The following is a 12,271-nucleotide window of genomic DNA, read 5'->3' as shown; positions in this document are numbered from 1 at the left end:
AGAGCTAGAGCTAAGATATTTAGCATGAAACATCTTCTAATGGTCGCTACCATTTTTGTTCAAATAAGGGCCCTGGGTTAAAATTGGCCCCGCCCCGGAGATCATTGATTTTTCCTTATATGTAAATAGTAAAAACTTAAAAAAATCTTCTGTTGAAAAACCCAAAGAGCTAGAATTTAGATATTTAGCATGAATTATCTTCTAGTGAGTGTCCACCAAGTTTGTTCAAATAAAAGCCCTGGGGACAAAATTTGGCCTGCCAAGAAAGGGGGGATGTCATTGTTTTTCCTTAAATGCGTATAGTAAAAACTTAAAAAATCTTCTTAGAGGTAGAACATAGATATTTATCATGAAACATCTTCTAATGGGTGTCTACCAAGTTTGTTCAAATAAAAACCCTTGGCTTCAATTTGGCCCACCCTGGGGGCCTATAAACAGGTGAGCAATTTCGGGCCATTATGGCCCTCTTGTCTTATTTCATTGTGTATCCATGGCTAATCTGATTGTCTGATAATAACAGTTTTAATTAGAATTGTTTTGTGTGTGAATGTATGTAAGGTTCCGAACATGCTGGTCATTGGTATAGTGTTTTTTTGTTTGTTTGGTTGGTTTTAACGGCACACTGACAAGTGAATGGTCACACTGAGCCAAACACAATTATTAATGATTATGTACATTGTATTATCATCATGTTCATTAAATCTCAGAATCCAAGTTTGTTTGTTTTTTAAATAATCAGGGTTTTGAGTGAAACTAAGACAAAAAGCTGTGTAAGTGAATTTACCTGTTAATATCTGTCAAAAACCTGAACAAGGTGACAAGGAAATTTATGACAGAGAAATATTCAGTGCAAATCATTTTCTCAGGTGAAAATGTGTAACTTGAGTGAGTCCAATCAACATATGAGAAAAACAACTTACATTTTTAAGAGTGTTACAAAATTTATACATTTTGTTTCAGAGTTGAGTAGTATGCTTATTAAAGCAGCATGTTTTCAAATATTATTTTACTAAATTGTAAGTGCAGGACAGTGATAACGTATTTCTTTATTCAAGAAGAGGTCATCAACACTACTTTAGTCCTTAAATTAAAACTGTGCTTTGTGGGCAAAGCAAATATAGACTTATCCATCAAAAATTAATATAAAAAGGTGACGCATGTCTATATTTTCTTCAGCAAATTCTGATTCTGCAACAGAGACAAGAAAAATTTCTAGATAAGAACTTGATGATGCTGTGCAATATGTTGGTTAGAAAGGCTGTTTTGTAAGCAGATGTTATCATTTTTTTTACCTGAATGTGGCTACAGATAACGCCTTCTGATAATACCTATACAGTACAGAGATTATAATGTATAATTTAATTAATTTATTTTGAACTTAATTTGGATGAAAATACAATTATGAGAAATAGTTTAGAGAATACCGATCTGGTGTTCTCTTAAGCAAATGTCTCTAGGGTATTTTGTCACCTGGGGTACTGTATATTAATTGTGATTAATCCTTAAAAAAAATGTTAGTTTTACCTGTAATAAAAAACAAGCTCATTGTCCCCTACCGGTTTAACCGGAGGGGACTTTAGGTTTACCCTCCGTCTGTCTGTCAGTCTGTCAGTCCACAAAACTGGATCCCGCGATAACGCAAAAAGTACTGAAAATATTTTTATGAAACTTGATGTATGGATAGATGGCAGTATGGAGATTATGGTTGTCTTTTTCTTTTCTTCCTATGTTGAAAATTCTGGTTGCTATGGCAACAAATAGTCTGAAAATATGGCAAATTTAACACATAAACTGGATCCAGTGATAACTCAAAAAGTACTGAAAATATTTTTATGAAACTTAAAATATGGATAGATGGCAGTCTGCAGATTATGCACATCTTTTTCATTTCTTCCTATGTTAAAAATTCTGGTTGCTATGGCAACAAATAGCCTGAATTTCAAGATTTCTGATTTAAATTTTTCAGCTTTTTCACTGTAAGTTCTTTATTTCTTAAGGTGTTTACTTCAAACTTTAAATATAAGTTTCTGGTCATCAACCATATCATATGTGACAAGGTTTACAACTCTAGCACAAAAATTATCAGTATTACCTCCCTTGAACTTAGATTTTTTATGAAAAAAAAAAAAAAAACAACGTTTTTTTTAAATAACTTCTTTATTTCCTAATGTATCTACTTCAAACTTCATATATGTGTTTCTTATTCTCACTCAACATTTTTGAGAAGGTTAAATACTCTAGCAAGACTATTTCCAGAATTATGTCCCCCTTGAACTTAGATTTTTTTCGAGAAATTGGTATTTTTTACTCCAAATTCTTCATTCCTTATAGGATTTACTTTAAAATCCCACATCATAATAATATGACAAGGTTGTATAAACATAATTTCCTTACTAGGCAGGGAAACATAGCACATTACTGTGAAATAGACAAACTTAGAACTCAAAAGATTTAAGTTCATTTGTGTCATTTATTCGCTGGTAAAATTGAAATCAGAAATGTTGCTGGGGTTCTAACCGGTAGGGGACTTATGGATTGCTTGCAATACTATGATAATTGCTTGTTTTTATGTGTCACGCAGTTTTATTCTTGAAAGTCAGATCTTGAGCTAAAGCTGAATTATTGTCATGTTAGTCAAAAAGGAAAATCAATATAATAGTCTGACCTAAATATATCTAGTGGTGTTCAACATTGAAAGGAAATTTGGTCAAATTTTAATTTCCAACAAGATGCCTGGTGGAACTGTCATCAATGCCTTTGGAACTCAGAATAGATATGGTGCAAAACCACCTGAAAATGGAAGTTTTCCTATTGACCACAAAGGTAAGCACAGCTTGTCTAACAATTTGTACAGCACATATTGTAATATATTTTCGCGACTTGTTGCATAATGGATACAACAGTACAAGAGACGACAATGATCTATTAACAGTTTTACTGTCGTACAACGTAAAAATAAAAGCAATATACAAAGTTATGGATGTCAGAACTATAACCATGCTAACCATAGTAGTAAATTGAGTGATAAAGAAACATAAACTGATAAATACTGTGTAAAATGTTGAAAAAAAGTTATAAGATAAGATAAGATAATCTTTATTTAAAGTCGGTTTCATAAAACATATAAACATTAGCTATATAAGCTATTTTCCGACAAAACTTATTATCCTATAACAATTCAAACAAACAATCTGTATAAAAGAAAATATATAAAAGTATTAAGAAGATCAATGTACATTTATGAAAGACTCTGTAAAACAGTTAAGATTTATCAGCACATATAAATATGGGTAAGAAAGCATTAAATGATTAAAAGCAAATATACAGTACAGCTCAAGCAATTTTTCCAAAGTCTGCCGATCCCCGTGATTTGTTTACGGGTGGATTGTCACCGCGATGTCCCTGCGATAGTTGTGACTTTCCGCTCGTCTACTCGATAGGGGGGAAATTTGCACTGAGGGATATTGTCACCGTGGATCACTGTGAAATATTGCAGCGGTATTTTGCTCTCTCGGGTGACCATTAGTTTATTTATAATTCGAGGACATTTATTACTATTACTGTACGTCTGTAAAATATAATGAACTCAAACACATTTTTTATAGAAGAAAATCTTTATGTTATATATTTAAAAGAGGTAACACCTGTGGTGAGCAAATAATTACAAAATTTAATGATTTGCGTGTAAAATTAAAACCCTAATACATGTATGTAGTAACTTTTAACATAATTAATTTCAACTGCTTTAAGCCATTTTAACCTTCCTGATTTTACAGTGCTACAATCATATAAGAATTTTTAATTATTTCTTTGATCCATTTAAATGATTTTTTTCTGTTAAATTTATGTGTGTTAATTACCTTCCCTCCAAATATTGACGAGAACTAAAGTTTAAGTGGGTCGTAGCATATAATACACACAAATTTACTTATGAACTAAACATTTTTCTATTTTAAATATTTAATGTCGCATTTACGGTTATGATCTGAAAAGAAAATGTAACAAATATGTTTATTTCATCATGATCACAGATCTAAATTTTTAAATAGCGCATACCGTGGACTACTGTAGTTGTATAATAAGTAATGAGATTGATTCTTATTTATTTCTACGACACTCACCTCACCATTATGGAGAATAAATCCTCGACTTGCATTTTCCCATCACAGTCCTATTTAACAACACAAAAAAATTGTGGCTTTTGATCAGATTTCGTAATTACATCTTGCAAAGTTAACGTAGGTGTAAATTGCTTAATAAAGCGGTCTTGAGCAAAGAATAAATAAATTAGTTCCTTGATTGGATTTAACACCTTCTAAAGATTGGCCGGCTATTAAATGTACATGTATATTATATAATAAGTGGCGTTTATTGTTTCCAGTATGAATAGAATTTCTAAAAAAAAACTAAGTGTTATAGCAGAACTTTTTACATAGACAACATCAAAGCAGTAGCCGATCTAAATTGACGTGCAAACAACATTGAATTAAGATAGAACTAGTCTTATTCACATTGTTAAAAAAAATATTAAAAAGCTTCATTTAATTTTCTTGAAAGTGTTTACCGATTTCGTTAATATTTTTTTTTCTTTTCCGTTTTCTTGAAACTTTTTTCATTGAACTATTTTGTGATGTGATTTTCCCTGGTAAATGTAAATTAATATCGCCGGGCTAATTAAATAATTTTATTGAATGATTAAAATCAACAGTTACAGTGTAAGTCTTTTTGATTTTTTAAAAGAAGACTACGTTGTACATTTACGTGAACATTTTATGCAAATTAATCACTGCAAATCTCTGTGATTTTCCGCCGCGGATTGCAGGGTTTTTTACTACCCGTCCGCGGTGATTTGTCGCCGTGGCATACTATAGTATGTCCCCCGCGATTTTCTGCTCGCCGTTAAAAGTGTCCGCGGTGACTGAGCGGAAATAGGAAAAATTGCTTGAGCTGTACTGTACATTACAATCAAACATCACATAAAATTACATCATACAAGAATTCTATTTATGTACACAACCCTAAAATCAGAAAAAGGATTAGAATTTTTTTTAAAAAATTTAAATTTTTAAAATAAATTAAAGTTAATGATTCAATTTTATTTTATTTAAATATAGTTGACCTAATTTCCAGTATGATGCTTGAGCACGTATCAGTAGCAGCATCTGATATGTACTCAGTCATGAAAATATGGGTGTAACTAAAACATGTACAAGTATCATAATAATAAAACTTAAAATGTTGAAATGTTTGTGTAACAGATGCTGATCTGAGTTGGCCTAGATAAATTCATGTTCTATGTACTGACATATTCTATTCTTCTGAATCACACTTTCAATTTCGAAGTAAATAACAAGTTAAACAACAAGACCATTCTCATGTAAATTTTGTTGATTCAGTTCTTTATTTAATTACATGCCCTTTTGTTAGTCCCCTACCGGTTTACCGGAGGGGACTTTAGGTTTACCCTCCGTCCGTCTGTCCGTCAGTCCGTCCGTCCACAAAACTGGATCCCGCGATTACGCAAAAAGTACTGAAAATATTTTAGTGAAACTTGATATATGGATAGATGGCAGTATGGAGATTATGCACGTCTTTTTCTTTTCTTCTTATGTTGAAAATTCTGGTTGCTATGGCAACAAATAGACTGAAAATATGGCAAATTTTACACATAACCTGGATCCAGTGATATCGCAAAAAGTACTGAAAATATTTTTATGAAACTTGACATATGGGTAGATGGCAGTATGGAAATTATGCACATCCTTTTCTTATCTTCCTATGTTGAAAATTCTGGTTGCTATGGCAACAAATAGACTGAATTTCAAGATTTCTGATTCTAGTTTTTAAGTTTTTTCACTATAAATACTTTATTTCTTAAGGTATTTTCTTCAAACTTTAAATATAAGTTGCTTGTCATCAACCACATCATATGTGACAAGGTTTACAACTCTAGCACAAAATTTATCAGAATTACCTCCCTTGAACATAAAATTTTTATGAAAAAAAAAACATTGTTTTTTTTAATAACTTCTTTTTCTGAATGTATCTACTTCAAACTTCATATAAATGTTTCTTATTATCACTCAACATTTGTGAGTGTTCAATACTGCGAACTTAGACTTTTTTTTGAAAAATTGGTAATTTTTACTCCAACTTCTTCAATCATGATAGGATTTTAAAAATGTTATATTTTGATAACAGGGATGTTTAAAAAATAACTTTAGAGTGTCCTTCAGTCCGTCTGTCTGTCTGTACATAAAAACTGTTTCCTGTGATCACTTTTAAAGAACTTTTTCAACAAATTTATTTAAAAAGGAACATAAGTGAATGGCCAATGGCCCTTCAGAATGTTGCTTGGGCTCTTACCGGTAGGGGACTTATGGATTGCTTGCAATACTATGATAATTGCTTGTTTACTATATTATTTCATACCTGGTCATGCGGAGGAATTAAGCGTCCTGCCACAGGAACTTGAAATTCTATCACTATTAACGATAATATGCAAAATATACCCCCTATATACTCTCGTATGTTCCAGATATACTATAAAAAAACCACTGTTTTTTATAGTATATAGGGGGTATATTTGGATATTATAATTAATATTGGTTATTTGATAGAATTTCAAGTTCCTGTGGTCCTGCGCTACAATCATTAAATTTAGATTTAATCCAAACAGTACTGTATATCATTGTTGTATTTTATAAGTTAGGCCTAACGGGTAACGCCCAATTTTTCAAACCAAGGGAGGAAACTTACATGAAATGTAAATAAAATATAGTGTCTGGATTTTACAGTCTTCATGATGACCAAAATAAACCTGTATGACAAAGAACAGAATTACAAGTGAATATAAAAATTGATGCTTAATCACTTACAGGTTTTACGAAGGATCAATATGATATTTGAGTTGATGTGAATTTCCATTAGGCCTACACTAAATTACACCCCATATATATGCCTCTTCGTAACAAGGATGGCTACCGTCTCTATTTTTAGTGACATCTTGGGGTTTTCCAAGTCTCTTAACCTTTTCATTCTACAGTCATAGTTCCCTTGCTAATTCTTTAAAGATTAATTTCAATTCATGACTTCAAATACTGTGAAACACAATGGCCAGTTAATTGAGTTGTCAACACATTTTTTTTCTCTTATAATGCTCCACTTTGTAGACACATTTTCATGGAAAAAATGTTCAATTTTGTGTTTGATAAGGGAACGTTTAATTGTATTAAGAACCCAAATAAATTGGGTAAAATTCCATTCCTTTTTATGGTTTTAAATAAAATTTTTGATAGTAAAAAACATCATATTTTGTTCAGTAATACGAAGGATCCCAGTAATGATCATTCATTTCTTGTTGTAAGTTCAGCCTACCAAAATTCCTTCTAGAGCAACACTAAATCCATATAGATAAGGATATAAACAGAAGTCTTAGAAATATTTGTTGATAGTTATCATAATAGCTAAGTAGAATTCTCGTAAATGCTGCTGATGTTGAATTTATGATGAATTGCAATGATTCAATCAGAGCAAAATGTTTATCTGCATACATGATTCCTTGAAACCTGATAAATTATTTAATTGTGTTAAATGTGCAATGAAGAACTCAAGGACATTTATTACGTTCTATTATTTGAAAATTACTAGCAAAATAGTTTGTTGTCTGATTTGACTTTGAAACAGATTATAACTGACAGTTACTGACTGGACAATTAAACTTTGAATTAGGTCATACAATGATTTTGTGATGCAATAAAACTTAATGATAGACTTGTCTGATTAGAAGTGGAGCACTTTTGTTTTCAAATAATAAAGAAATATTTAAAACAAGCAAGAATGACATTTACAATAAAGTTATAGATTTCATATATAATGAGGAATAACATGTGTTATCTTTTCCTTAAATTTGCTTCATTTGTTCAATGATCATAAATTTAAATACTGTTTTCTGTGATCTGCTATTAGAAACTTTGTTTACCTCACAGGCGCTAATCACATACTCAAATATTTTACATAATCAGCCTATTTATGTATATCTTATAGTATATAATAGCCCATATAGAACATACAAAACGTTTGTTTCAAGCACCTGTGGTTTACTGTTGGACTCAAAGTAAAACTTCCTAATATTAAGATGGCATGATCCATACATTCTGGTTGATTTAAAGGTCAATATTATTCTGTTTTCAGGTGAATGTAAGGAGTACATGATGGAGTTTATGAAATGTTTAAAGACAAATGATAATGACAGTTCAAAGTGCCGAATGCAATCAAAAGAATACCTTGGATGTAGGATGGACCAGTAAGTCAACATTCTAAAACTTATTAAATGACATGTTTTAATGATTTTCATAAGATAGTTGAATTATGTAAATGTCTGAAATTATCTTTCCTTGAATTATGTAAATGTCCGAAATTATCTTTCCTTGAATTATGTAAATGTCCGAAATTATCTTTTCTTGAATAATGTACGTGTCCGAAATTATCTTTCCTACAGTTTTTATTATTGATACATGTAAATCAATTATCATAAAAAAGCAATGACTTTTTATAATTTAGTAGTTTCTATTGGTACATGTGTGTACAATGTATACATATCTACAGAAATGTACTAGTACATGTAGTTGGCTGGTAAATCTGCTATTGTTAGACTGCTTTAATAGAGAAAAGTTTACATGCGTATACAATATTTATCTAGCTTTTTAATGACCAGGATAATACATTTGTTTCAGCAATCTTATGGAACGAGAAAGTTGGAAGAAGCTTGGTTTTGCTGATCTTGTGAAGGATGAATGACTGGACATTTCCCATTTCAATTATATCATGAGACAGTCATTGTATAATTATAAGTGATCATACATTAAGAATCATCTAACTTTCATTTTTGAAGAATGATAGAACATATACCATTTAGAATCAAGAGGTGACAGTTATAGAGAACATGTCAAAGAAAATTAGAATGTTCATTGTAAAGGCTGGTTATAATTTTTGAAATGAAAGAATACTTAATTGTTGTGTGATGTTCATTATAATCTTAAAAGGAATTTTTTTTGCAATAGTGTCCTGTGTGGAAGACAATAAACATTCTCTTTGTCATTTTCATTATTTGAAAATCTAAGCTAATTTTCAAGACTGTGTCATCTTAATGCTGATCTTGAGGAACTGCCAGTTGTAACTGGAGAGATAAAGATGTGTAAATCTGTGGCAGAGTGGCTGACACACAGCACCACTGTGGGTTTGAATCTCAAATTTAAACATTGAACCTTTCTCGGTGTATGTGAGAAAGCTATCTATTAAAGGTTGGCGATTCTACCAAGATGCCCGTAGACATGTTCCTATATGATACAGGTTATGTGTGAAGATGTTAAGTGTGTTTCTACACCAGTTAATGCTGAAACATGAGCAACACACCAATCTCCACCTTAGTTTTTTATCAGAGGAAATGAATATGCATAAATTATTAATATATACTATTTATAAATTTGTTGTGTGAGAAAAAATACAGTAGATTCTTCTTTCAGAAATATTACAGGAAACTGGACAATTTGTTTTGCAATAGCAATGTTTATTTTTTAGCTCAACTATTCGATAAGAATAAGTTGAGCTATTGCAGTCACCCGATCGTCTGTGTCGGCGTCTGTGTCAGCGTAACCACTTATGTTAAAGTTTTTGTAATAGTTCAAATATTTTCAAAGTCCATTGACATATGGCTTTGAAACTTTGCACACTTGTTCACCATCATGACCCCAACGTGTAGACAGGAGGAGGTAACTCTATCAAGCATTTTGACAGAATTATGCCCCTTTTTTGACTTAGAATTTATGTTAAAGTTTTTGTGATACCTCAAATATTTTCAAAGTTCATTGACATATGGCTTTGAAACTTTGCACACTTGTTCACCATCATTACCCCAACCTGTAAACAGGAGGAGGTAACTGTATCAAGCATTTTTTTTTACTATCAAGCACTAAGAATAGTCGAGCGTTACTGTCCTACTGACAGCTCTTGTTGATATAACATGTTGTATATGTTCAGAGCTATTATTTTCTCACATCTATACTATCAGTTTTAAATATTTTTGACAGGTTATTCAACATTATATCAACGGTTGTCTAGCAGCCTGGGTTATATTGCAAACAACTGTTTAAATGCAGTCATATAACCTATCAAGAATTTTTATAACAAATTTTTAACACAGCAAACTTCCTTTTTTAGAGGAAAAAAAAGGTGTGATTTCTTCATTTAAAGATCCTGTGTGTTGTAATTAAGGTTGTTACCACATTTAAGTGAAATTTTATACATGTATATGTATATAATCATGCTTAAAATAAATGCATTCATTTCTTATTGGAAAATTTGACTTAGCCTTTATAGAAAAAACATTTCTGATTATCTCCATTTATTAACATGAAATGTAAATTTGGTAATATCTTTACAAATAATACTTTTTGGAACTTACAATATTGATACATCTTCATTTGAACATTATATTTATGATATAAAACAATAAAAAAAATTGAGCTGTGTATATAAAACTATATAAAGAATGAAAAATGATGTTACAAAACATGCAGTATAGATGTTAATGATTTCAGACAGAATATTTTAATTCATTTTTCTTTATCTTTTTGAACAAAACATGATAAGTTTGTTCACAAACTTGTTTTGTTGCTGCACTTATAATATGACATAAATATTTTTTGATAAGCATTCGTACTGTAAGACCTTCTTTAACCTAGTTTAACCAAAGCAAGCAAGGCTTTCAGTAAATTTGTTGACTCAGTTTTTTAAGTTCATTTTTTAATTGAAACTCAATGCAGCCATACTTTAACATTTAGTATGTTGATAGCAACATGAAACAATCTTGACTTCAGTGTTGAAGAGAAATTACATTGATTTTTATAAATCATAAATATTTGTGGAGGTTGTATATCTTTATGAATGGAAGTCTTGGTAACTGAAAGTCTCTTTACTTGTCTAATTCTTGTTTGTAACTTCATACATGAATATTTGTACAGTTTATGTATGCTTGCTCATTTATTTCCTATGTGACTCACCGGTATTCTGTAAATTTATTTAATATGTCCATGTAAAAATATGATTTTTTTCACTGAATAAAGATATTTATACAGATTTGTCAAGCTTATGAAAATTTATTTCATCTAGCATTTATGAAAGTTTATTTTACTATAAGTACAATGCTTTAAAGCTTGGTTTTGACAATTGCACATTATTCATATGGAAGTCTTTTACTATGGGGCACATTCACCCCCCCCTCACCCCCTTGCCTGGCAAGTGTGTACATCAAAGGAAAATCTTGACGTTCTTGTGTTAAAATCATTGCAGGCTTTAAAGAAAGGTGCAGAATTATATAAGTGACTGGACAGATCCAAAAGATGTAGCTGAAAAGGTCCAATAAAGAAATTCAGCATGTTAAGGATAAAACAAAATGTTTACTCTGTATTTGGAACTACATTATTTAACTGATATAGCTTAAAAGTAAACAACCTTCTTATAAAGAAATTGACCTAAGTAAACACTGTAATTTTGATCTTTTAGATGGCCTGACCCTTCTCAAGCTAAACGTTTTGAATGCACTTACTTTTCAATCAGACAAAACCATTCTACATAGTTTTAGGAAAATTTAAATTTTGTACTGACAAAATAGCAAATAGTGCTGTTTAGATTATTCCCAGTCGTAGCCATGCAAGGTTTAAGTTTATTGAATATAAATCCTTTACAATATAAAAATTTAACGGATATTTGCAGGTGGTCTAGACTATGAATTGATATTACTTGTTATAAGGATGGTCGTGTAGATAGTACCACTTGCTGAACCGATTTTTAGCTCACCAGACCTGAAGGTTCAGAGTGAGCTATTAGTATCAAAGGGGATGCTCCGCCATCCATTGTCATTTGTCAACAATCGTCTTCTTCTCTGAAACTGCTTGGCAGATTTACTTTAATTTTGGTCTGTAGCATCCTTGTGACAGTCACACTTGAATTTGCTCATGTCATTCCAATTGGCCCCTTTAAGGGGTCACTAGAGCTAAAAATAGAAAAACCTTTAAACATCCTCTTCTACAAAACTTACTAACTAACTTTCCGCATTACCAACCGAAAGCAAAACATGTGCCATCCCTGAAATCTGTGGCTGAATTAAGCATGGAAGAAGTGAAAAAGATAATAAATGAATTAAATACCAAATCTTGTGAGCTAGATATCCTCCCTACACACGTTTTGAAATCATTTCTGAATGAACTTCTTC

General features: G+C 31.2%; 1 protein-coding gene across 1 annotated transcript; it reads left to right on the top strand.

The window, feature by feature from the left end:
• The first annotated feature begins 2,662 nt into the window (after positions 1 to 2,662).
• LOC132747839 (cytochrome c oxidase assembly protein COX19-like) lies at positions 2,663 to 11,138 on the top strand. Its single transcript, XM_060737366.1, has 3 exons — positions 2,663 to 2,823; positions 8,194 to 8,305; positions 8,736 to 11,138. Exons 1-3 carry the CDS (start codon positions 2,730 to 2,732, stop codon positions 8,797 to 8,799), a joined length of 270 nt encoding a protein of 89 aa, XP_060593349.1. The 5' UTR covers positions 2,663 to 2,729; the 3' UTR covers positions 8,800 to 11,138.
• Positions 11,139 to 12,271: the final 1,133 nt, after the last annotated feature.

Source organism: Ruditapes philippinarum, unplaced genomic scaffold (genome assembly GCF_026571515.1).
Source record: "Ruditapes philippinarum isolate M1 unplaced genomic scaffold, ASM2657151v2 ctg3989_1_1_1_1, whole genome shotgun sequence".
NCBI classification, from domain to species: domain Eukaryota; kingdom Metazoa; phylum Mollusca; class Bivalvia; order Venerida; family Veneridae; genus Ruditapes; species Ruditapes philippinarum.
This window is presented reverse-complemented; position numbering and strand designations above follow the sequence as displayed.

Bases quoted from the DNA above. Each gene is read 5' to 3' on its own strand.
- LOC132747839 (XM_060737366.1), top strand. From the start codon at position 2,730: ATGCCTGGTGGAACTGTCATCAATGCCTTTGGAACTCAGAATAGATAT. The intron at 2,824-8,193 runs GTAAGCACAGCT...TTCTGTTTTCAG, and splicing joins TTTTCCTATTGACCACAAAG to GTGAATGTAAGGAGTACATG. The intron at 8,306-8,735 runs GTAAGTCAACAT...CATTTGTTTCAG, and splicing joins CTTGGATGTAGGATGGACCA to CAATCTTATGGAACGAGAAA.